The sequence below is a fragment of the Cinclus cinclus genome, chromosome 19 (assembly GCF_963662255.1).
Source record: "Cinclus cinclus chromosome 19, bCinCin1.1, whole genome shotgun sequence".
Lineage (NCBI taxonomy): Eukaryota > Metazoa > Chordata > Aves > Passeriformes > Cinclidae > Cinclus > Cinclus cinclus.
Window position 1 is genome coordinate 5907534 of NC_085064.1, and position 26731 is coordinate 5934264.

At 39.4% G+C, this 26731-nt stretch overlaps 1 protein-coding gene across 9 annotated transcripts in view; it reads right to left on the reverse strand.

Annotated features, from left to right (window-relative positions):
* Window positions 1–26731, reverse strand: part of SPTAN1 (spectrin alpha, non-erythrocytic 1) — a 46182-nt gene that overhangs the window by 15924 nt on the left and 3527 nt on the right. For 4 of the 9 annotated variants that reach the window (XM_062505866.1, XM_062505864.1, XM_062505867.1 and 1 more), the window contains exons 2-34: window positions 21778–22017; window positions 21027–21152; window positions 19600–19740; window positions 18484–18630; window positions 17751–17884; window positions 16930–17074; window positions 16681–16835; window positions 15302–15437; window positions 14767–14868; window positions 14401–14538; window positions 13860–13970; window positions 13322–13399; window positions 12988–13143; window positions 12439–12643; window positions 12131–12312; window positions 11615–11858; window positions 11166–11288; window positions 10238–10455; window positions 9414–9506; window positions 8922–9056; window positions 8352–8500; window positions 6978–7037; window positions 4668–4866; window positions 4032–4136; window positions 3451–3474; window positions 3068–3103; window positions 2011–2058; window positions 1589–1680; window positions 1288–1432; window positions 992–1173; window positions 725–824; window positions 400–597; window positions 131–277 (exon numbers count right to left, since the gene is read on the reverse strand). In XM_062505866.1, the coding sequence (XP_062361850.1) occupies window positions 131–277; window positions 400–597; window positions 725–824; window positions 992–1173; window positions 1288–1432; window positions 1589–1680; window positions 2011–2058; window positions 3068–3103; window positions 3451–3474; window positions 4032–4136; window positions 4668–4866; window positions 6978–7037; window positions 8352–8500; window positions 8922–9056; window positions 9414–9506; window positions 10238–10455; window positions 11166–11288; window positions 11615–11858; window positions 12131–12312; window positions 12439–12643; window positions 12988–13143; window positions 13322–13399; window positions 13860–13970; window positions 14401–14538; window positions 14767–14868; window positions 15302–15437; window positions 16681–16835; window positions 16930–17074; window positions 17751–17884; window positions 18484–18630; window positions 19600–19740; window positions 21027–21152; window positions 21778–22017 (4494 nt within the window). Of the gene's footprint in view, window positions 1–130; window positions 278–399; window positions 598–724; window positions 825–991; window positions 1174–1287; window positions 1433–1588; window positions 1681–2010; window positions 2059–3067; window positions 3104–3450; window positions 3475–4031; window positions 4137–4667; window positions 4867–6977; window positions 7038–8351; window positions 8501–8921; window positions 9057–9413; window positions 9507–10237; window positions 10456–11165; window positions 11289–11614; window positions 11859–12130; window positions 12313–12438; window positions 12644–12987; window positions 13144–13321; window positions 13400–13859; window positions 13971–14400; window positions 14539–14766; window positions 14869–15301; window positions 15438–16680; window positions 16836–16929; window positions 17075–17750; window positions 17885–18483; window positions 18631–19599; window positions 19741–20644; window positions 20714–21026; window positions 21153–21777; window positions 22018–26731 lie in introns of all 9 variants that reach the window. The other 5 variants (XM_062505861.1, XM_062505863.1, XM_062505860.1 and 2 more) reach the window with 3 other exon arrangements.

Genomic DNA, 26731 nt, shown 5'->3' on the forward strand with positions numbered 1-26731 from the left:
CAGCAAATTCCACATGGCTGAGTATTCAGAACTGATCATTAGAAGCCATATATGGCAGGATCTCCTTTTGCTGATAATTCACATGAGAAAAATGAAACTGTTTCCCCCTAATTTCAGCTACACTACTCACCTGGACATTGATTGCTTTATCAAAATCTTCATGTTTCTTGATAAGTGCCTCCACACTGTCTAAGGAGTCTCCTTTATCCTCTGTATTTAGGAAAGCCTCCCGGGCAGCCATCCAGTTTTCAGCTTGTTCACAGTCCCGATGAAACAACTGGGGAGAAAAAAATCCAAAGCATGAGCAAGACAGATCAAGAGCACTGTTATCACCATGAAATGATAAACTTTTTATTAAAAAGAGGAATTCTTTTTCTTATCCAAGCTGTAGCAGAGTACCTGTAGTTCCAGGCACTGGTCCAGCATCATTCTGCGCTGAACCCAGGCCTTCTCCAGGTCTGTCCGTTCTTGGTCCAGAATATCCAGTTTTTCCTTGATCTCTGGGCTGGCATAGTGTCCATGGGCTAGAAGTTGTTGTCCAAACTGCTCAAATGCCTGGAAAGTGCCAGCTCTTGCATCTATTTCTGTGCGGTGTTCCTGTAAGGGGCAGAGATGTGCTGCTCAATAACCAGAGCTGGAACAGGTATTTTTTAAAGTGTAATTGGAAAGTGTCAGAAAAAAGGAACATTTGTTGATGTTTATGATACACTTATCTTTCACATACCTGGTGCCTTTCCAATAAAGCTTCAGCTCCAGTCACATCCTTGGCAAGTTCATCTGAGGAGACCAGACCCCGGATGCCATTGATCCAAGACATGAGGTCCCTGTGAACACACAGTAACAGGGATTTTTTTCCCTCCCTCCACTGAAATAAGTCACAGCGGGGAGAACTATCCTTTCCTGAACCCTTCCCTGAAGTATTCCTGTGGAATAATAAGCCACATATACTTCACTAATAATAAACCAATTGAGAGGGAGAATCCATCACTACCTGAAGTCACTGAGGAAACGCTGCAGGTCATGAGAATCTCCGAGCTTCTCCTTGCGCTGGTCAGCACGCTTTCCCAGACTGTTCCAAGCCTGATTCAACTCAGTGCATTTTTCTTGGAGATCTTCAGCAGATTCTGGATGTGACTGAATCAGACGCTGGGCAGTTTCACCAAGAGAATTCACCTAGGATTAGAGAAAGGGAAATGAGCACAATGAGAGACAGAGAGAACTGCTATAGTTCAATCATTTCTGGTAGATAAAAAGAAAACTTTTGGGTTTTCTTCCTCAGAATCTCACCTTGTCTCCCAGAGCTGCCAAGTCTCTCTCAAAGCCTTCATGTTTGCGCTGCAGAGCCTGAACACTGGCCAGGTCATGCCCATAGTTGTCTGTATTTAATGCTTGATTCTTCTCTTCTATCCATTCTTTGGTTTCATCAGCATCTCTGATTTGAAGGAAAGAAAGGCAAAAAGAGAATTAAAATACCATCATCCACTGAACAAACTGGGGGCTGAATATGATTTGTTTAGAACAGGTCCTGCTGTATTTCAGAATTCTTGACAGACTAAGCCTTTGAGTCAAGACCAAAGAAACTCCTCACCTGTGGAATCTCTGGACTTCATGGGCACTGCCCAATAACTGGCTCCTCTCCTCTGCCAGCTGCTGCAGCGATCTCCAGCGCTCATTCAGCTCCTGGGTGAGGAAAGTGAAAAGTCAAGACTGGCCTTTCACTACAGTTGAAGGTTGGTAAATTGTGCTTCATTCCAGAAGAATGCACAGATTCAGATAGCTTGATTAAATAAAATACATTGAAGGGTTTCTCCTGAACTGTAAAACCAAATTATGTATATAATAAAATAGTGATGTAACTTCAGAACTTCAAATGCTGCACATACTAATGCTTCTTCCAATAAATTGATTTTAAAGAGTTTATAAAGCTTAATGAAAGACAAAGACTATGGAAAAGAAGAGTAAAAAATGTCCGCAACTTCTAAATCAGGTCAGAGAAAGTTGTGGAATTACCTTGATTGAGTTGAAAGTTGCCACAGTGTGTACCATCAAACGTGCAGACTGTGTGAAAAGGCAGAAATAAAAAAATACAGCATTGACATCAACTCTAACCAAAAGAAAAATCAGACTCAAAGAAAAGTCCTTAAAAAATCAAATGTAAACTACTAAGAAAGACAATGTAAGTAAATTACAAAAGCAATTAAGAATAATTGGTTATAATACCTAAGGTATTATAGAGCAGAGTAAGAATTGTCAGAATTCACAAGTGAGCACTCTCATGTTAGTGTAAACTGAAGCAAACAAATCTTAATGAGGACAAGGAAGAGGAAACTTAAAGGCAACATTCAATACATTCATTAAAAACCCCCAAAATCTTCGACATAGTTTGCTAAGTTACAATATGACTCTTAGAATTCAATAGTCATGCTTATAATTTGCAAAAAAATACTTAAAAAGTCACCAGTTCCTGGTGACATGGCTGCATTTTCTGTCAGAATATTGCATGCTAACCTGGGTTCCCCACATTCACACAGCTTAAAAGATGTACAAGCAGCTCTAAGTCTAACATGGTGGATGCAAGACATAAAACATGAGAATGAAGTGCTGGGGAAAACACAATGTTGGACAATTTAAAAAATATTTTAGATATTTTTGTGCTTTAGCAGGTGACAGCTCTTCCACTGTAAGCCTCTAATGAATGAAGAAAGGCTTCTTCTAACTATTGTAGTAAATGAGCTGGAGATGACTAATGGGATAGAGCATATTCCTTACTAAAGGAGTATTGACATAAATGGTTTTGACTTTGAGGAATAAAAACATTTTTGTTGTCGCAAGCAGAAAGCAAAGGACTCATGCAAAGTGAACAAGGGATTACTCAACATCTACTGCCCAGAAATTGGAATCACCCTCACAGTACAAGTTCAAAATTAAACAGAGTTTTGTAGCAGGAAGTTAAAAACCAGGCTGTTGACAATTTCTGTGGCATAGGAGAAGCAAATGGTCTAAAAAATGATGTGCTGTAGTTTTTGTTTTATTTTCTTCTTGTGTGCTACTAAGCAATGACACCTACCTTCCAAGGAGAAGCTGTCTTAGAATCAGTTTCATCCTGTTTGAAAATGTGAAGAAACAGCTTTAAATATGAAGCAGAATCTAATACCATCAGAATACAGTTAAAAAAAAAATCTTGAAAATCTCTGTGCTCAATTCTTAACAGACTAAATACATTTTTTCATGCAAGTATTTGTATCAATTTCAGTTATGCTGTTTGCTAAAATCTGTAATGAGACACTCAGGAAATAAAGGGATCATAAATAAGATAATCTTTGAATGTCCATTCAAAGTCATTAGTGAGTTCTAGCATGGAAATAAGCTACAATTATAGCTGAACTTCTCCTTGTACATCCCAAACTTGTTACAATTGCCACTCCATCCACCTCAGAAATTAACACTTACCCTGGGCATCATCCCATAGACTTCCTGCAAAGGAGACAGGACGATTTGTTATTTTCTAACAGAAAGAATGTTTTTCCCAACATGCTTCATATTTAGTTGGCACAGGATAAAATTATTTACGGCACAAATATGTAAAAAACTGGCAAAAAAAAAAAACTTAGAAAACCCAAACCAAAGCTGAAAACCCAAAAACCCCCTCCACTCTGAATTGTGCCCTATTGTATTTCTCTTTTTCCCTAGCATTCCTCACCCATTTTCCTGCAAATAAATAGAGGCTAAATTTTAAATTATGAAGATATCTCTCTTCTTCATTATATGTGAGGAAAAGTTAACGCATGGACTCTCCATGACTTTTAATATTACTGTAAAGACTTCCACTCCTAAAAAGAGAAAGGAAAAAGCTCTAGATGCTGCTGCAATTTGCTCTAGCATTATTAAAAAATAGAATTCTAAAGGTCTTCTTGGGATCGCCACGCTAGAGAACAGCCTGAATCTTGTAATGCCAGACAAAGACAACAGACAAAAGAGAGGAGGAAAATCTTTTGCTTCTTAGATTAGATTAAGGCAGAGAAGAAGAGCACCTGCTGCTGTACGGCTTGTACTTCATCTGCCATCAGTCCTTCTGACTCCAGGTCCTTGGCAACCTTGTTTATATCCTTCAGGCGTGACTCATTGGCTTTGAGATCCTACACAAAACAGGGAAATGTCCCAGCATTAAAATTCACCCAAGCAAAACACGTGGAACAAGGTGGCTCACCAGGAGTGCCCAGTGTGTGAACAGCAGGAATTGAGCACAGTGACCCTGAGCTCCCAGAGAGCCTGTGCCAGGGAATCCCAGCTGCCATATCTTAGGGAAATAATTACAGATGGAAAGCAAATGCATCTTTCCTTTCAAAATGAATAACTTAACTGAAGGCTATGCTTTACACAAACTGAAATTCCTCCAAAGCATGGCAGACTCTGCTGCAAAGTGTTGAAAGAGGTGGGAGCTGGGAAGCATGGAGCAACCTGGGGAATGTAATCAAACTGAAGACACTTGAATGTCCTCATTCTCTATCCTCACAAAATGCAATAAAAAATTCATCTATATATACACCTTCTATTTTATGTCCAATCAATCCCATGTTTCCTACTCAGCTGTGAAGAACTGTCATGATCAGAAAGCCTGAAGGGAAAGGCCAGAATTAACACACACATTATGCAGCATCACAATATACCTTCTGAAAATCATCAAATTTCTTCTGCAGAACCTCCACCTGCTCCAGATCAGCACCCACTTCCTCACTGGTGAGTGCTGCTTCCTTCTCATTGATCCACTGCTGGAGCTCGTTGGCTTCACGGAAAAGCATGAACTTCTTGCAGCTTTTTTCCAACATGCCTTTACGTTTTTCTCCCAGTTCCAGGAGAGAGTGATACCTGGGACAAGCAGGAAAGGAAAGCAGGGAACAGTCAGATGGAACTGAGTCCAATCACAGGAATTTCTCAAGTACTGGGGTCCCCAAAAATGAGGAATCCCTGAATTTATGCCCTGTTCTGCTAGAGGATGAGCTACTCGTGCAGTTGGGAATGAAGACTGTCCGTGTCTCTCCTCCACATGGATTGCACACCAAAATGGGAACTCTCATATGCAACACCTCGCTGGGCAAATGCAAACCCACATCACAGCCTAGGCTGGGGTAGGTTTTTAAATCACAGTATCACTTCAGGGCAGGAATGACTTCATAGGCTCTTACTTGCCAAGAGATATTTTCCTAGAGTACATCAAGTTTGCCATCAGATAATGAAAATCCACCAGGCTCCCAGATTTAGGACATAAACATATTCACTAGCCATTTTCCAGTGCAAAGTCTGCTGAATGTTTAAGCAAGGTGTGTATCTTTGATAAAACACCTGTATTCAACTGGGAAATCCATGAAACTCATTTCATGTACATTTTTTGTATTTGTGGAACTGTCAGTATCACTGATATTAATCCTCCTTTCCATTAGAACAGACACAAAGTGAAACCTCAAAAATGTTTAAATTGGTCTGCACAGGCAAGTAAACCTCTTAAAAGCAGCCAGTTATTTAAAACCACCTTGCAATCAACTAGACACAGATGATCCTACAAGACCTTTCCGAAGCTATTGCTGAAAAAAGCCAAGAGCAGTTTTGCAATCACTGATACTGAATTACAAATCTCTCTAGCAAATCATGCCTGTTTTTTAAAAACCTGCATTCAAAAAAAATCCCACTCTTAATACTCATTCTTACTTTATTTTAAGTCTTCCAGAAGATGAGACATTTTAGCTGCATCTGGAGGGGTTTTTTATGTCCTGAATCAGTTTGGACATAATTCTACCACAATGATCAACAGCAGCAATAGATTTTCATTATTAAGCATATTCCTTCTGATGTTATTAAATCAAATAATACCAGACACTGCTGAGGTACCTGCAGGGGTCTCAGATGGGGATGTTTTCATTTCCCACCCTGAAGCACAAGGGCACATATTGAGCTGCAGCATTTTCCTAACCAAAAGCACAGAGATGACAAAGTCTCCTGAAAAAATCCTCAGTATCCTGAGCTGTAATGTCTATATACCAAACTGATAAATCAGCTCTCCTTCCATGGAAGCAGAGACTTTGTGGCTTTCCTGTAGTTTAAGAGTGGGCAGAAAAGAAGTAAGAATCTTTCATATTAGGTTTAAATAGAAACTTTCTACCCTGACTTGGGCACACTATTTTGAAGCCTGCCCTAACTGCAGCTGTTTGCCTCAGCAAACTTTAGGTATTGAATACCTGTAAAGCTCACAGAGGATCTGGGGCAAAACTCTTTCAAAAGCAGATCTAACCTCAGAGTTGCTTTGCAACACATGAGAGATTTCCATAAAGGTTTCACTTTTTATTTTCAAGAAATACATCGGCTATGAAAAGCCAGGCACAGACAATGAACACCATGGCTTTAGATTTCCCAGCAACTTCCACCAGCATAATGCAAACTTGATATCTTTTCCAGGAGACATGAACACAGGTTTCAAAATTTAGTTAATGTTAAAATTAGGAAATAATGACCCTATATAAAGTGTTTTTTGACTACCCAGCATGAATGTTACTTTATCTGATAAACCATGACAGCTCCACCCTTCATAAGCTCTTGAGACATTCAGATGTGACACAATACTTGGTAGATGCATTTTGTATATATTTATATAAACAAACTAATATTTTTATCTGCACCTCAGAAAATGCAGGAGATGCTTTTTAAGGAAAACAGTCTAGATAGCCCTATAGCCTCTTTGGTAAGCAAAACCAGCATGATGGAATAAACACGAACCGATTTAGCAGCACAGAGGTGCCCAGCAAGATAAGCAGCTGGTTGTGAGGAGCAGAGGAAACACAGACCACCACATTCATCTAAACTAATCCTCAGTGCAGAAATTGCTTCATGTCTCTTTGGAGCAGTGTTCCCAAAGAAAGAAACAAAGGGAGGATGAACAGTGACAGTGTGAAGACAGCATGGTTTAGGAAAGGGCTAATCCTACTCACAGTTCTTCGACCTGTTTCATACGCAGAGATACACTGCCGACCTCCTTAGTAATGAGAGTCCTGCACAGACAGGGAGCACAGCAAATGCATGCGAAAAATTAGTCAGATTAACAAAAGTAATGAAAGCAGCAGCTCCATCCATGGCTGGTCTGTGGTAGGAGATGGGTAAGAGTTCACATTTAAATGGAGAAAAATAGGTGTTGTTCAGAAGCAAACAAAGCAAATCAGACCAGGAGTATAATTCATGTAAGGAAAGTCCAGCAGTACAGTTGAGCTCTCTCTATAAGGTCTTCTCATTTCCTCATTATTGTGCCATGGGATTGAAAACTAAAAGGTGGTCCCCTCTCCTTGGCTCTAAAATAAACCACATGCAAACCCATGGAGGGAATTATTAAGATCCTGACCAATGTGCCACAATTCTCCAGCATTTTTTTCTTTGTGCTGGTAAAAAGGTTTTTTGCTATAGTTTGGTGGGTTTTTTTGTGTGATTTTACTTTAATTTTTTTAATTCTAGAGCTAAGGCTAGTAATTATTGCATGGCACTGTAATAATTGATGACTCAATATAACTGAGTGGGAGGAAATTCTCACACAGAACGACAGCATAGCTGCACAAACAGATGGGAGCACACAGAAAACTTTCAGCTTTGGCTTTCAAGCAGCTTGATAAGATGAGCCAGCACTCACAGCTATCAGCCACAGCCCTTGCTTGAATTAATCTCCAGCCACCATGTGCTTTAAAGAAGGCCATTACCAAGTGGCCTTGCAGTTTTCTGTTTGCAATGATATGCTGCTCTTTTAAAAAAGATGATAAAAATTGAAAAAAAAAAAGGGGGGGGGGCACGTTTTAGCTCCTGTAATGGCAACAAATATTGACACTGCATTTCTAAAAAAAAAAGTGATGAGCTAGCAGACAAGTAGCCCCAGCTCATAAGGAGGGCACCTCCAGAGGCAGCCCTGTATAGGGAGAGCACTGTACTTAATGGAATAAAATTTTAGAAAGCTTTTAAAAACAGATCACACATTAAGAAGTGACAACTACATATACAAGAGTTGCTTAGGACATATATAACTCACACACAAGTTTAAGTAGTTAGGTACAACAACAAAAGGAACACATAAAATACTCAAGTCAGACAGTAAGTTGAGCTCTAGTGTCATGAGTTTAACGGTTAAGAATGGGAAAAGCAACAAGAAAATCTAGAGTAGGAATAAAACAACTGAATCTGGTGCCTCTGTCAAAGGAGGCCCTTCTTTTGCTCCAGTTAATTACTCCCTAGTGTAAGAAGCATTAACCTAAGCTGGTGGCAATCTGTGAAGCAAAAGCTAAGCCAGCTAATGCTGGCAGTGTCATATCTCATCAGTTAGATCTTACTGGTTGTCGATTTGCTCCTGTCGCAGTGCTATGCTCCCCTGCTCCTCCAGGAGGTTCTCTCGGGATGCAGACTGAGCAGGATCCAGTTTTTTCACATAGGCAGCTGGTACAAATCCCTGACGGTCATTGACTTCCACCTTCCACCAGTCCTGGAAGCAAATAAACAACAAAGCAACCACTGTGAGGCCATCATCAAGCATAAAGGATGCTGGGCAACTGAATGCTGCAAATCAGAGACTTCTATTAACACAAGGAAACCAGTGATACTCTCAACAGTTTGCTCTTGTTATGGAGATCACTCTGAACAAACTGTCTTTTGAAGACAGATCTTAGTCCCATATCTCCCCCTTGTATTTGGCCAAAAATTCCTCCACATAAGGGAATTAAAATTCTCACAGACATGTGCCCCATCTTGGAAGAGCTGGCAGCTGTAGAGGAGTGATGGAAATGAAGTGAAGAGGTTCAGCTGAAGTGCTGAATGGGGACATGGGTTAAATGTTCCAAAAGCAAACAAAACACACAGCACTGAGGGAGTCAAGCAGGGCAGCAGAGCAGGAGGCCAGAACCCACCTTGTTGGTGCTGTTGAGTAAGGTGAGGATGTCTCCCTTCTTCATTGTCACCTCCCGGGGACTCTTCTCCTGATAATCATAGAGTGCCAGAACAAGCTCCTTTCCAGTTTCATCATCTGTGGGAGCAACTTGTTGCTGAAAATAAAACAAAAACAAAAACCCAAAACAACAGCACAAGTAAAAATGAGCTTTTCCATGTTTATTATAATCAGTGTTATTGTCCTAGAATAGACTTCACCCTTAGTTAAAGCTACTGTAAGAGTCAGTTTAGGTGCTGTCTGGATTTAAACCTTGAAAAACACCATATTAAATTGTTTTATTTCAAAAATATATAGTTGTCTTATGATTATAAAAACAGACTGCCTTTTTTTTTTTGAGAAAAGCAAGCACAGTCTGCAATAACTTCTCAAAACCAACAACTGTTATTGAGCTTTGTTTTTTACCTTTTGCTGACCCATGAATTTTAGGTACATGATTAGCATCTTTCCTTACCCTGCATGACTGGGCCTGTTCCCTCAATGCCTGGATGCTGCTGCCATAAGCAGAGAGATCAGACATCAAAGCTTCATGTTTCTTCAGAAGAGCCTGAAAGAGGATGATAATACCAACATGCACACCTTGCCATTTTACAAATATGCCTCTGCTTAAAATATATACTTTGACTCCATACAAAGGGAATGTGAGTTTTTCCGAGCTGCCAGCCTTGTGACTCTCATGGGAATAATCACTTCTATTTATTCACAGGCTAGATAGTGGTCCTAATGCTTCTGGTGCTTTGCCTCTACCTTATCTCAGCAACATTCTTTTGTTGTCACCAGAAATAACTATCTCCAGAGTGCTATGGGTAAGTTTAAAGCATGTCTTTAAACTGCACTTCATGTAGATAAAATGTCAGTCAGCACTGCCTGGGATGTGATGTTTGGCTGCAGAACGGTATCAATAAAACAAAACCGGACAAAAAAATTACTTCCAGACTAATGAACTGCTGAAAACTAGACTCAAATGCTCATCCCATGAGGAATTTGCTGATATTATTTTCATTATACTTAAAAAAACAAAACCCTGTAAAAGAGTGAATACAGAGGTAAAGCTTTCTCACAGTTGGTTTAATATACTGAGCAGCAGAATTTCATCTGCAACAGCAACTAAGACACAGGAAAATATGTCATCTTTTGACTAAGAGCCAAAATCTTGCTCGATGCAAAAATCTGCTGTCTTTGTTAAGAATCCTGAAATTATCACAGCTCATTGTTTTACCACTGGACAAATCCCCACTGTACTTATGCAAAATTGATTTAAACAAGAATCCCAAATACCTCAGCAGAGTCTTCATCTTTTCCATAGTCTGTACTGCCTACAATGGGCTCCTTTTCCCTCATCCAGGATTCAGCCTCATTAGCATCAGCAAAGTACTGCTGAGCCTGCAGGGAATCCTCCAGGTCCTGCCGACGCTGAGATGCTTTGGCTTTCAGAGAGTCCCACTTCTGGTTTAGCTCATTCAGTTTGATTTTCACATCCTCAGCTGCAAAGTGTCCTATGGAACAGAAGCAGAGGGAACTGAAGGGCTTCAGCAGACAAAACCAATAGACATAAAATGATTACTTATAATTCTTCAAAGTCACAGAAATTAGACAATTTAAAGCCTATTTAGACTAGAATTATAAAAACATAACTCAGCTGGACCTTTTGGCTCAGACTGGAAAACACTGAACCTGTCAATCAAGCTGCACTAGCATATCTTAATTGTTAGGAGTGAAACCAGACACATCATAACATTTCTGTGACGAAACAGAAAACGCCATCTCTTCCCAGAGTTCTGGCAGCAGACAAATATTATTTCAGACCTGCAGGATTTTTTAATATATTTTCATGTTAAAAACATCCCCTCAGAAATAAAGATGCCTATTTATTTAAAAGCAAGAATTACTGTCTTTGGAGAGAATTCTCTCTCACACGATGATCATGTACCTCTAATAGAGCCCTTTAACACCTTTAATCACAGAGACTAAAAATAGGCACAAAATTGCTAAATAAGAGTTCATCAAGAGTAGACAGAGATCTGTCAAAATAATGATAGGTTCCCATCTAGGAGCCTTTTTTTATTTTCAGGTGAAAGCATGACCAGGAATTCATCCTGCTAGCAAGTACCTACCTATTCTCAGGATAAAACCAGGCAATAATTCTTAACTGTGCTGAGCCAGAGAACAAAAGACTGTGCCAGAGTTAAAAAATATTGAGACATACCTTCTTCCACCATAGCATTTCCCTTCTGTGTAACTGCTTTAATGCGAGGCTCATGGCCTGCAATTTCTGCCTGCAAAGCCTGGTGCTTCTTCAGCAGATTCTGTACACCAATTAAGTCCTTGCCTGAAAGATACAAATAATTAATCAGCTCAATCAGAGTCACTAGATGAAACAAAAATTTCAAGGCAGCTGCAGCCAGCACTACACAAACTTGCACAGGGAGAACTCTAATAATGAAGACAGAGCACTATGGAAACTATATATTATATATAAACACTGCAATTATATAAGCAACATAACAGAGAACCAGGGGCTATGGCAAATATGTAACTCTGGGCAATGTTAATTACACCAAAAAGCTCTGAAACTTTCAGGAAATGTTCTATAAAGATACAATTTATAACAGAGCAATTCTGATCTAAATTCTAGAGATACCAGGATGGACCAACCTCGGTTTGTTGAAGCTGCAATAGGTTCTTTTTCCCTAATCCAGGTCTCTTCATCCTCAATGTCACGGAAAAGCTGCTGCAGGCGAAGAGAATCTGCGAGTTTCTGCTTGCGAGCTACCATGGGATCCTTCAGAGCTTCATAACGAGCCACCAAAGCTTCTTGTTTCTTCTTGATATTGTCAGCATCAAAGTGCCCAGCTTCCTGGAACTGGCGTGCCTGGATGGTAATGCCATCTATCCGATCCTAAAATTGATCCAGCAACAGGTCAGAATTTCTGTGAGGTGGCTGCAGTGACTGAGAAGTTAATTTCTACTGAAGTTATAAAGTTATTATTTTAGACACATACAAGTTATGTTTCAGTTAAAAATTATTTATGACAAGCAAACCATAAAACCCAAAGATAAAAGTATTATAAAAAACCAGACCTGCTAAGGTGTCTGACTGAGCATATATGAAAGTACCATCTTTTGAGTGAACAGATCTGAAAAGGCAGGAATATAAATTATTTCCCGTACCTGATGGGCAGCAACATCTGCCTCTAGCAGTGCGTGTTTCTTTTGAAGATTCTGCACATTAGTAAGATCTTTTCCATAATCATCAGAAGCCAAGTGTCCTTCTACTTCATACAGCCAGAGCTCAATGTCCTCCACATTGCGATTAAACTGCTGCTGCTGATTGGCTTCCCGCAGTTTTATACCTGGGAGATGGGCAAGAGGACAACAGGGTAAGCTAAGTGAAATGGAAACTGAAGGTAACTCATTTCCTGTATCCTCCCAGCTAAACTCTCTAGAAATTTGCCCATATTGTTCTGAGCAAGTCATACCTTTGAGCTCAGTGGCCTCCAGAAGTTTCTTCCACAAGCTGATGACTTCATTCATGCGAGCTGCCACCTCATCGGATGCGTAGTGCTTGACATCAATCAGCTTCTGGCCAGCTTTCTCCAGGGCATCAATACGACTCTGGTTAGCAGACAGCTCTGCTTCAAAAGCCTGGTGTTTCTGAACTTTACCTTGCAAGTTTGATGGATCCTACAGATGAAGAAGGGAATGGAGCATTTCAATACAAAATGAGTACCCAAGGGTCTCTGAAGAATTTTTGAAAATGGACTACATTTATAGACATGCCATGGTGTAACCAGAGGATCTGTGCCAAAAATATGCTTTAAATCACAATTCTTAAGCTATTGGATAGGCACGACTACTACATGATGGGAAAATGCCTCTTGGAGTTAGGAAGAAATGGCACAATTCATCCTGTAGCCATTAATACCAGTGACTATCATCAATATTTTGGCTGATGTTGCTATGTGTCATTAGACTAATTAAGCCCAGTACTGCCTTAAAAGCACTCTTCCATTCATCTCTGTGCTTACCTTGTAGGCCTCATCAGTTGCAGTTTTCATCTTTTCATTAACCCAACTCTTGAGCTCATCAGAATCTCGGAAAAACTGCTGCAGATGGAAAGAATCTGCCAGCTGAGCGCGGCGGTACATGGCTCTTTCATGAAGGGCATTTCGGCGGCTCAGCAGCTGAAAAAAATAAAAAGACAGTAAAAGGTTTTTAAATTCTTCAAGCTCCTAAGAGCCACCACTGTACCCCTCTTGGGACAACTCCACTGACTTATTCTATGTTGAAGGCAAACCATGTAAAATAATGAAGCAGAACAAGATTTAAAGTCTACAGTACAAATGCATTTTGGATACTTACAGCATCTCTGCGTGTAGCAACATCATCCATGGCATAGTGGTTATTCTGAATCAACTTAGTAGCAAATTCATCTAATGCCTAGAGGGAAAACAAGTTTCCATTTATTTAGTATAATAGAAATTGCTTATGCAAATTTGCTTAGTATATCAATTCCCCAAAGTTTATCACAGTAAAACTGGCAGAAAGCCAGTAACAGATCTGTCCTTACACCCTTTTTTTCTGTACCCTCATGCTCTCCATGTGGAAGACTGCAGCTATTTGACAAATATTCATCCACCTGTGTGTTGGCATGATAAGGAAGCACCAGGTTACCCAGCTCTGAGACAGAAATCAAGTCCTATCCTACACCTTTTCCACTATTTTCCATTTTAGAGAAAATACCTGTTATTTAGAGTTAATACATCCCACATAACAGAAGATTATTCTGCAAAGCAAATCCCATTCTTTACCACCCTCTAGCAGTGTCTCCTCCCCAGTCAACAAATGTTCTTGTTTCATTTCTTGTCCATTTAGTGATGACCTAATCTCAATGTCTTACCGTGATTTTCTCCTCTTGGGCACTTAGGGATTTCTCAAAGTCTTCATGCTTCTTTAGAAGAGCCTCCACACTGTCCAGAGAATCACCAAGGTCTTCATTCAGCAGAAATGCCTGAAGAAAGGACACATCACATTTTCATGTTTCCATACTCAGTTGCTCTAAGTAAGCTCAAGCACAGCCAGGGATATTTCCTGCCATATGTTATTACTGAAAGGTAAAGATGGCATACTGGCATGGAGTTTGCTTTATGCTTCTAACAGCCAGCAATTCTTTTTAGCTTCTTATTCAACCAGTATTTTACAATGGTTAACACACACAAAAGCCACATCAAGCCCACTTTTCACAGCTCACAGTTTCAGCATTAGATGGAAACAGCCATTTCACCATTTCAGGCAGCCAGACAAACAACTCTGCACAGCACCTACTTACTTGTGGGTGTTCATGGCACTGCCAGCAGGCAACACCAATTGCTTAAGCTTACAGAAGACTACCCAGAAATTAAAGTTCACCATATTTGGGGAATTCAAAGATATGCACTCACTTCTTGTTTGCTCATCCAGTTGTCAACTTGTTCAGTGTCTCTGTAGAAAAGCTGCAGATCCATGCACTGCTCATACTGTTGTCTGCGGAGCTCCCACAGTTCCAACAAGGCAGACCTTTCATCTGAGAGGATGGTCAGCTAATCCATTGGGAAGAGGAATATATAATAATTTTATTTAACACTCTAGTTCATTTCCATCTCATTGTAAAATCAAACCGTGACTCTAAAAAAGTGGTTAGCACTGAACTGAAAATGACTTTCTGTGTAAACAATGAAATCTCCCGTTCCTGACATGATCATTCTTTAAATTAAGGGACACAGAAGAAAGAAACAAAATTCTTCTAGGAGCTCTTGCTCTCAACTTACCTTTTCTTTAACTTCATCAGAAGCATAGTGCCCAGCAGAGAGCAAAGCCTGGCCTGACTCATCAGCAGATTTGAAGCTATCTTCATGGGCATCAATTTCTCCCTATGGAAGGAGATATGAAAAAGCTGTTACCAAAATTTATCTTAGCACAGAGTGTCAGAATTACCTTACAATGCACATAAGGTAGGTATAAATTCCTACATTAAAATGAAACTAAAAATTTATTTGAGCTGTGTTCTTTCTGCTTAATTATAGGAAATCCTCATGATGGAGAGCTAAAACAGCCATTAGTCCAAATGGCTGCTATCAGGCCTGTTTTTAAATAAAATATTATCATAAGCCTTCTTAAATACTTAGTAATTAGCATATATCTACCATCTAGAAACAATTTAAAAATATTAAATCAGGACAGCAATCTAGTACTGAGTTAGTTGCATGATCAAAGCATTCCAGTGCTACAACACTGACTCAGAGACTATGTTAGACATACAAATCAGAGGGCTGCTGACTGGATTTGGCTGTATAACGACTCTACCTTATGTTCCTGATGCCTGTCTAGAAGGGCTTCTGCCCCAGCCACATCATTGGCAAGTTCATCAGCATTTATCAGAGCCTTCATCTCAGTCACCCAGCTGGTGAGGTCTCGGAAGTCTGCGAGAAAGCGCTGCAGCCTTAGGTAAGCAAAGGAGAAAATGATTTGGAATAATTAATTTGCAGTTTCTCTCCTCTCTCCCCAAAGGAAAGGTTACAAACATAAAAGCTCTTCCTCAGATACAAATAAAACTACACAAAAAATGTGCTCAGAATATTAAATAACTAAATATGCTTTCAATCAAAAAATAAGTCTTTTGAAGTTATGAAAACATTGGGTTCTAAATCAACATCCCAAAGATACATTTTGCATATAACTTATGTTGTAAGTAAAATTAATATTCCGATCTATGCACTGAGGACAACAGAAATCAAAATACAGTTCTCAAGACAAACCACAGGGCTGCTTCTGTCACAACCATAAAAGTGGGGGGGGGGAGGGAGCTGACAGAGAATTTCAACTGCACATGCCTCAGCCTTAAAACAAGCAAACAAATCCTCAAATTCCTTCCAGAATGCCTTTAGTTGTTGCCTTTGGCATATGCTTTAACACTTATCAGCAAAAGTAATCAGTTTCTGTTTCCCTTTCACGTTTTCTGTTAATTGCTCTGAAGAAACTATGGCAGGGAAGGTAAAGAAAGAGATTATTTGTGAGGGTCTCCACTGCCAGAAACCCCACATCGTGGGAAGGAACAAAGGGCAGAAAAACAAAAGCAGAAAGGATATAAACTAACCACCATATCAGGATTAATTTGTTTTTAGTATGCCTTCTCAACAGTGATCTAACAGGTTATGCTTCAGAGACCAGGTTAATATACACACAAGACTGGATGAAGACAAATTCCACAGCAAAAAGACCTACCACAGAAACAGGGAATTCATTTGGTCTGGGACAATACATCAAACAATATATCATACTTCACAGAGACTCTTAAAAGACCAGTGAACAGATTTGCAATAAAAGTATTAAAAAAGCTTTTTCTTTTCAGCAAAACTGAAACATAGTCAGATAATGTACTTCAAAATGTATGTCTCAACTCAGACGGAGAAAACAGAAAATGCCCTAAGACATCACTGTATCTGTTTTCATAGTTGATCCACACCCAGAGACTGACAAAAAGCTGCAATAATTTTCCAAGCCTATAAATATTTCTTTCACTACAAGAAGTTAGCGTAAAATGGAATTTGGTGAACAAGAGTGCTCCAAAAACATCAGAATCACTCCAAAATTTTGGATACGGCACCCCTTTGTTCTCCTTCCAAGAGCCCTCTGTCAAATGTGAAGAATGAGGGAAGCACCACTGTCCTGCTGTAGGGACCCACCTGTAGGAGTCATTGAGGCGAGCGTGCCTCTCCGCTGCCAGCGTCCGGATCTGCTCCCAGTTGGCAATGAGCTCCTCCCGCTTCACTTGAATTTGGGAAGCGTTTATGGGGTGAGACTGCTGCAAACGGTCAGCTTCTGCACACAGGGCCTTCACCTAAACCCAGGCACAAAGTGGGAGTGAGCTTCCAGCCTTTTCCAAGCTGGTTAGCTCATTTAAACTGTAGGTAAAAGACATCTCACAGGGGTACCTTATCTTCCAGAGCTGCCAGGTCTCTTTCCAGGCCTTCGTGCTTGCGCAGTAATGCCTGCACACTGGCTAAGTCTCTGCCAAAATCATCTGAGGCCATCAACTGCCCTTTCTCCTTAATCCAGCTGATTGTTTCATCCACATCCCTTCAAAACAAAGCACAAATTGAAAGCAGTTTGTCCTGTATGGAAAAAGGAAGGAAGCAGGATGTGTTCCCAAATGTGTGCCAAAAGTACTGGCATACAGACCCACTCTGCAGCCAAATACAAACATCCTTTAGAAAACAAATAAATAGACTTTCTTTGCATCTCAAGAAATTCTGTAGCATATTAGCAGGCCACTGTCACCAGATGCAAGCCAGGAACTACAGCACCACTGAGCAATGTCATGGAGTGGATCCATTTCTCACTCTGGACCCTTCTCCAACTTAATTACAGCAGATCTCAAAATGCTGTAGATGAAGATGAGAATAGAAAGACATTGCTCAAAGCCTCCAGAACAATTTGACTGATATCCAATTTAAAAAGCACATCCCATTTAAGGCTCATCTAGGACAGAACTGGGGAAAAAAGCCCTCGGAAGGAGAGCAACACTGCCGTTAGCAGGAATGAACAAAACTGCCAAGTTCTGAAAAGCTCCATCAGAATGACCATTCTAAAGTAATTGTAGAACAACAAGGTCTTCATTCAGCAAATCATGCAGAAGAGCAAGGCAAAGCCATAGGAGACAGTAACTCTTGTCACACTACTGTGTGCAGCTGAATGCATCATTAAACACCCACACAAGGGTTACATCACTCAGCAGATCCAGCCAAGTTCATACCTGTTGAAACGCTGAACTTCAGCTGCCCCAAAGAGTTTTCCTTGCCTCTGAAGGGCAAGTCCCTTAAGACGCTGCCAGCTTGCATTTACTTCATCTTGTTTGGACTTTATCAGTTCCTCTTCAGGGTGTGTTTCCTGGCAAGCAAAGGAAAAGTGCTATTTTTGTATGTTCTTTGGTTTTACATCCATTGACAAAATGCTTCTGGTCTTCAAGAGATCAATTTATAATTACTGTCCTTTCCAGATGATCACCCAATTCAATAGTTTCTCTGAAATTTCACTGTGCAAACATTCAATACTCTTGTAGTGCTTTCCCTATATACTAATTAGCTCATGGGAAGAGGGTTGTAAACAGTATCTTTTTTCCCTTGGAATGAAACACTTCCTGCCCTGCCTTCATCCTTGATCAGACCCCAGATATCAAACCAGAAGAGATATTAAATCTCCTTGTCCAACAGAAATAAATTTAACCCAAATATGACAGTTTCTCTTACTAATCACTACTCTCCACATTTTCAAGAACGTTCCCAGATGGGGCAGTTATTCAGGCTGTTCAGCAGAAGAACAAATGAACTAAATCATGACAATTTAAGGTGAAGATAGCCAAATACCCATACAAAGCAAAGCTTAAAGATCTGCCCCAAACCAGGGGGGAAAGAGGGGAAGTTATAGACAAATGTTTGCTGTGATAACTGACTTTCCAAGAGAGATTTTCAAAACCCATAAATGCTTACCTGGATAAGTTTGCCAGCAAACTGGTTCACTTCATTTACTCTTTCTTCATGAGCTGCAAGGTCTGTCTGGAACTCTTCAAACTTCTTTTGCAAAACTTCAACATGCTCTAAGTCCTGTCCAAGCTCTTCTGATGTCACTATTGCTTCCTAGCACATTACAAAAATTAATTTCAGTATATCCTATGGGAAATTACTATTAAAAATTAGGAAGCAAACTGTCCTAATTTTCAATAGGTCAAAGACAATCACAGTGTTTAAGGTCAGACTTAAAACTCTTAAGTTTGTTCATTAAACTCTATTCCCTGCCCCAACACCTACCCATTATTGCAGAAAATATGCAAGATCACCAAGGGGATTATTTTGTCATCTTCCCTGGTCATACTAATTTTTCAAGTACAAATTCTTAGCACACAGTGACTAGAAATTTGTTCCTTTTTACACTGTTTATGGGCATTTGCTATAGACTTCTGATGCAAGATTTCTGCACAAGAAATGCAGTGTTGTGTTCAGTAACAGTTACACAGAGTTTACAGTTTGAACCCACAGTGATACAAAATAGCAAACCATCATTTAAAGAAACCAGTGTGATAATTTTGTGGCTTTTTTTCCCTTTTGACAGTGTGGTTTGTGGTGTGCTTCCCTAGAGTTCAAAGAATCGAGAGCCAACAGTCCTCCTGCAGTTCATGTCCTTACAATGTATATGTAAAGATATGCCAGTCATTTAGTAACTATCTACACACTGCTTGCTGCTTGGGCTGGCTCCTTTCTGTAACAAATAATCTAGAATATTTATTAAAAAATGTTTTCTTTTACATGTTGAAGATTTCCCTTAGAGGAAACTTAAAATTTATTTGTCTTCTCAAACCAAAGAATGAATTGATTATGCTAAAAGTACTCTCCAGCACACAGGCTTCCTCTTAGACTAATAACTTTTATGGTGGCTGCAAAAGAACATGTACTGCTGATGCAATGTGAATAACTAAATGAAACCTACAGGTGCCTTTACAAGCTCTCTGAGACTCGCTGACCTCCAGCAACTCTTTGCTGACAGAAATTTTTCACACAAACACATCAAATTTCCCATCAAGGACACAATAAAGGGAGGTAATTATACACCTTATCATTGATCCAGTCCAAGACATCTTCACATTCCCGTAAATATTGCACCAACTTCTGTGCTTGCAATAATTTGACTCCCTTCTCTCTCATCTTTTCCATCAGTAATTCCCACAGTCGGTGCAGTTCCTGCAGTCGAGTCTGGAACAAAAGGATGTTGTTATTAAAATCCCCCGTCAAAGAAGATGAGATTTATTCCCTTCCTGTCCTTAACAGTAGATTTATTTATTTTTCTGAAGTTGTACATCCTGGATGTTACTTTAGGCAAAGGGTGAGGGACAAACTTCATGATTTCACCTCCAGTAAATAGTTTTCAAATTATGTAAAGTGTTGTAACATGAAACTAGAAATTACTGAACCAAGTATTTAGACAGTTGTTATTAACTAATGTAACTATCAAATAGTTAACTTTACATAACTATGAGCTAAGCATCTTGAGATAAATTTTGATTAAAATTCTATGCTAATATGAAGCCATACCTAAAATTTGCTGCTCTCCCCTTCAAATGTTCAGTCTTTTATATGAAAGTCAACTCTCAGTAAGTGAATCGTATCTTCCTTTGGGAATTTATTCTTGTTTAAGACAACACATTTCTTTCAAGTCAAACTTATGCCATTTCACTTTATTTTAACCACTTCTCAACACTAAACAGTTAAGAGCAATTACTAGTTTTAATACTGAGTTTCTCTGGCTGCATCTGGCCTTTCAAAACAATTGAGAGCTACTATAAACCTAACAGACAACAAAAAGTAAAACCACACTCCCACACATGCACACAACTTGCAAAACAGGAAAGTAACTGCTCCACCCATTGTCTATAACACTTTGCTCATCGAGACCTGAAACTTAAAAGTCATTCAAGAGAAGCTTTTGAACATCATGGGCGGATACCACTAAATCCACTCAGAAAGTTCAATTAAAGAGATTTTAAGGGAGGAAAGAGCTCTGAGCACTGCCCAGAAGGATGGTGCAAACTGTCAACCAAGGAAGGAAGGAGACATTGCAAAAACAAGTTGCACTGCAGAGCCACAAGCTTTCACCTACTCGTATGTGGGACCCCACTTGGGTGGCTGTGACTATCGGGCGCTGGGCAGTCCGGTACGGCGTGAAGGACTGAACCAGTAAAGGCAAGTTAGAATGAAATGCTAAACTTATCAATTCAATTTGATAATCACTACAAAAACATCTCATCTTTAAACAGTTCTCCTCAGAATCGGATCCAAAAGAAGGTATGAGTTGGGTGCTCATGGAAAGAGAAAACCACCTCCGAGCTTTACAAACACAAATTTTCTTATTATTTCACTAATCAAATACCTGTAGAATTTTAAAGAGAGGTTTTGAATATAGAGTTATCTGTGCAATCTGAACAAAATGCTTAAAGAAAGGCCTGTAAGAGGGGGAGAGGGAAAAAAGCTTTAAAACTCACTCTTATGGTTTCAGATGCAAAATGGCTTTCATTAATCATCTGATTTCCAGTCTCATCCAGTTTAATGATGGCTCCTGAATTGGCCTGCACCTCAGCTTCAAAGGCTTGGTGCTTCTGCAGCTTCCCCTGGGAGGAAAACATCAAAGAATGCAACTGAGAATTGGTGCAGGGACTCTTCCACATTCCCCCGCAGCAAGATTTTAAGTGTATTTTATGCACATTCAGGACTGGGGAACAAATAATAAAACTGCACAGTTGAAATCAGTTGTATCATGTGGTAGACCAACAGGTGGATTCAAACATCCTAGTTTTAGTTATTTCTTTCTTGTGTTTGCTCTTGTACATGACAGTGTTCAAACCCCTGAGAACCTGTCATCTAGTTCTACCCACACAAGCTTATTTTCTACAAATATATATATATTTTTGTGGAACAATAAGTGATAATTCACATTTATTCATAGAATTAAGGCATCCAACAAGTTCTAGGATTAAACAAAGTTGGTTTTACACTACATTACACTGAGCAACATTTTCTATGCTGATGTAGCATCTAATCCATTATTAGAAATATTTCAATTACATCAGCAAAAAAGCCAGGCTTTTGAAGAGCACTTTGCAAGGTCATGGGTATTTGCATCCATCTTTCTTCACTCTCAGCTCAAGTTTCATTTCTGTGTTTGTTCTATCCCAGCTGACTTCTAATGCCCTAAAATTAACAGTACAGGAAATACAAAGTGACAGGAGGACTTGCCTGCAAATTGCTTGGGTCTTTGTAATTTTCATCAGATGCAATCTGTAGTTTCTCTTGGATCCATTTCTCAAGCTCATCTGCATCACGCTGGAAGAACTGGAATCGATAGGAATCTTCAAGTTTTTGGCGCCTTAGAGAAGAGAGTTCCTTGAACCTGTGGTAACGGTCCAAAACTTGCTGACGCCTTTCTTGGATATCTTCTGCTGTTTCCAACACTTTTACACCACTTGGGTCCATTTTCTGAAAGCAAAAATAAAACCCCATCATGTTTGTCTTACAAAACATTGGTAGATCACAAAGAGATGCATGCAGGAATAAAGCAGTTTTTGTAAAATCACACGTGGTTTACTTACAGTCTTGCTCTGTATGTGCAGGTACATGTATAAAATGGAAGTATCTTACATATAAATAAAACCACACTTCTAGCAGAAAGTGGTAAAGGAAAATTTACAAAGACATTTAACATCTATTTGATTTGGAAAAATATGGCTGCAGTCATATAAAGTCTGTGTCATCTCAAACTGTAGCATGCAAGTGTCCAATACAACAGCTAAAAATGTGAGTTTGTGCACAAATATGTGTAGATACAGACAAAATATTTCTTGTACAACATAAAATATCTCAAAATATTGTAATTAAAGTATTCAATACTAAACTAAAGAATATTTCTCTTCTTTGAACAACAGTTAAGTGGCCCACATGTATCTATATACACTTACATACATATACAGACCCATATCTCTGTCTGATACATCTCCTCTTTGTTCTTTCTATTAAAAAAAAATTTACAAACCCATCCTGCCACTCTCTACATAACCTTTCAAGAGCCAGTAAGAGGCTTCGCAGATCTGGCCTTAGACAAGTAAGTCAAGGAGCATTTTGTTTAACCAATGATCTTGCTCTGACTGAAAATCCTTTCACATTGCTTTATGAACTAAAACCTAATATTGGTACCACAGGCAGCAAAGATCTGACTATGTATCTGCTTTTTTCTCTTTTTTATTAAAATCATGACAACCTTTAATTTTCAGTTCCTAAACTTTCAAAAAGCAATTTGATTTTCAGTAAAAGATCTAAGCACTAGAATAGAAATTTAACACATTTTAAAAGTGGAACTACTATTATAATTGAAGTTTGAATATTTAACCACTTATTTAACAACTAACTGCATATCAAGAGGTTGCTGCAACAAACACACTGTGCCTGAACAATTTGGCAATTAATGTCTTCATGTAAAAGTGTTTACACAAGTCACTCGCTTAGTGCTTTTCTACCATCACTTCTGCACTCTCCAAACTAAAGGAACTTCCCTGTCTGATAGGATTGAGGAGAAGAAAACCAGACTAGAACTGCAGACTAAAAGGCATGAGCAATCAGTTAAGATATGTCATTAAATATTAAATTGTTATTTAGTCATTAGTTAGCTGCATGCTTTAATTAGACATCTATCCTGCATAATTGTATGGAAAACTCCACAGGTTGGAAAGTGATCTACTGGGCCATGCTTTCCAAGCACTTGTAAAAGGACAATCTGATAGAAAGGAACATATGGGGACGAATCCAGACATTCCTGAGCTACCCTTCCAAGGTCCCCACCCTGCAGAGGACAGCCGTGCCAGCAGCACTCCTTGCTCCCATGAACTCTGTGCCCCAGCTGCACTGCGGCACTTGCAGGAAGCAATGAAAATTCAGCTTTGCTTTTTCTTCCACTCATTACTGTCAAAAGAGGGCAAGGAAAAAAAAAAAAAAAAAACAACAAAAAAACCAAAACACCCTGGTGTGTGCAGACTGTGTTACATAAACAAAACCCAGGTTTTACCTGGCAGTGCTACCAAAATCTCCACTTGATTAGTGTATCTGAGTATTAAAAGCTCAAACCCCTGAACATGGCTTGAGCTCAATCACAGACATGGTTCCCTGAGAAAGCAGCTGTTTTTTCCAGCACTCTTTCAAACAGCCTTTTTCCTCCAGGAAAGGAAGTTATTGGTAAAAACTTCCTTTCCTGCCCTGTCATGCTGCGTTTGAATCCCAGCAACACTTCTTTTAAACTGCACTGTGTTCTGCAATAACACAGTGGCAGCTGGTCTAACGTGCTGCATGGCTGGAGCCCCTCTGCTGGTTCTGGTTTTGGGCAGTGCTGTGAGAAAATTAAATCCTGGTCAGTCTCTGGAACACTGTACACTCATTCACTGTACAATACAATTCTGTACTGAAACTTGTATTTCAATCTTAAAAATAACCTCTGCAAAGTAATTTGAAAACATTTTGAATTATTTAATTATTTACATTATTAATCTAGGGAAATATTTGAACTACTTAAATTATCATTTCAAACATTGTTACAAAAAAAGCCAAATGGGAGACCTTCTGTAATTTACCCTGGGAGCTGGTTTGCCTCTCACCACACAAGCAAGGCAATCTGGCTCCTTTTTTTGCTGGAACTGGTTAAAAGAAAGGATTCTTTTGTAACTACAGTGGAGCGAGTCAATTGTAAAAGAAGTGCTTTAGTGTAGCAATAATGGACTGTTCTTCCTGCAGCCCCAGCCGACGTCAGCAGTGTCTGTTCTGCCAGAGCCACCAGGGAGCTGGGAACTCAAAAGTCATGGATGCTGCAGAACAATGCAGTCTCCCTCCCTCCCATGTTATCACCTCCGACTGCAGCACTCCCTGGAGTACCAAGCACCACTCCAAAGACGTTCCCAAAACTTTTTGGTTCAACTACACCCTTTGAAGTCACCCTAGGATACACCTCTGCACTTCTTGCATGAATCCCACCAACTAAAAGTTGTGCTTTGTGTTTTTAAGGTGAAAAGCACAGGGATGTGACGGTGCCAGGTTGTCCCCAGATAACCAGAGTCATCCCTGCAGCCCCGCCCTGCACAGCCGGTGCAGGGCGATAAGGACAGGGCTGGGAGAACTTTCCAGCCCCCAGACAGCAGATCTGGAATGTCCTGGTGACATTTCATTCCTCCTTTAATGCTGTAAGACTGACATTAGGTCAGCTTATGTCTTAAAAAATCAGAAATGCTTCTTTGCACTGCACCGTTTTGGTGATGTTATTTAAAAAGGAAAAAAAAAAAACAAAGCAAAACAAACAAAAAAAAAAACCTAACCAGCCAACAAAAAGTAGGAAAATTAAGGGAAAAAAAACCAAAACAACAAAACAAACTTATTACTCTCATCCTTCCATCTTTATTACTCTCATCCTTCCATCTATGCCTTCCTCAGTCAATACAAATTATACATAACAGCCCACTAAAATATACAACTGCAGGTATTTACAGACACTGCAGTGCAACAATGATGATGTCAGCAACACCATTCAAGTTTGGGAACAGCAGAATCGAGGTGGGTTCAACAGGAATTACAGCGGTGCCACACAGCAGAGCTGTCAGCATTTCCCCTACCAAAACATGTTTTCAGGGATTTAAAAGCACAAATGTGAAATACATTCAGTGCTAGGCAGAAGATTTTAGTGTATTTTAAAAGCAATTACACGAAACTTAAAAAAAGTTAATCTCCTTTGCCTGAAAAACAATCAGGTATCAGTACATAAAGATCTTCAGAAGTAGCAAAATAATTTTCTCTTAAGACAAGTTGTGATGTGCTACATATATTCAGCATACATGACCTCAGCAGTAGCCTGTAACAGAAATATTTTCCCTACAAAAACATTCCTGCTTCCCAAGTATGCACACATGAACAGCTCAATGCATTTTTTTTATGTTCAGCAACATCGCCCATTGTCAATCTTGTCTAAAGAACATTTAACTGGTATCAGCTACTCCCTCCTAGGGACCACAAACAGATTGCTGAGCTTTCTTCTTTAAGCAAAAAAAAAAAAAAAAATGGATATGAAAATAACCTTCAAAAGGACAGAAGAAAAAAATAAAACAACGCACATTTTTCCCAGCTTTCATTTCTCCCATTCACAGCTCCCTCAAAACACAAGGGAAGAACCAAAACACCATGACTGCCTGGTTTAGAGAAGTCCATAAGTACTTGTACTGCTGGAAAATCAAAGACAATCCTTCTGAAACATGCACAGCACTGGCTCCTGCAAAGGGAGCCTGAGCATGTCGTGTTATAGAGAAGGAGCTAAAGGAAGCCATATCCTATCCTAGAGATTTAAAACACCATTGGGAGAAAATTAATGCGCAGCCTTTTGGTTTGTTGAATTCAAGTGTACAAAATAAAGACATTTTACGGTTAGACTACATGCAGCAGAACACTGTTCAAATATGCTGTTAAGGAAGTCACTAACAGCCCTATACCTCCATACATTCCAAGCCAGAAAAATCAGTCAAGCACTGCAGTACCAAAATAAAACTAAAAAAAAAAAATCCAAGATGTGCTGAAGTTGCTACTTGATGCTGTAGACTCCTATAGTCTAACCACAGTGCAGGTAAAATTCAGACCAGCCCCAAAATTTAAGCAGGTATTGCAGGGACACAGAAACTGTCGCATTAGAAGAAACAAGAAATGTAAATTGTTTAAATCAAAATGGTTGCAAAGCTGGTGATTTAGGCTGACAAGAAGGTTGGAGCACAGCCTCAGCTATGCATTTTTGAAATATGAAGACAGATAATGACTTGTTCATTTTAAGGCATTTAATCTTAAAATCTCAATGCCACTATTTAAACAAGAGCAGTTGAATCACCCATCTGAATTTGGTGTCTTTACATAGAAGAGGGCTTTTTTGGATTTGTTTTTGGTTTAACATCAGAGACCTTTGATAAAACTATGCAGGGCTGGCAAGGACTGCACTCTGCTGAGACTCCTGAGAAAGCAAATTACCTTGACTGCATTGCAGAAATGTAGTTCACAGGTAATGTAAAATTATATAATTAACCCCAGTGTTTTTCATCCCCATTTGTTATCTTTTCATTATCATTTTAATTGCAGTATAAACATTTACATCACCACCATTTCCAAATAAAATCTAGTTGCCTGT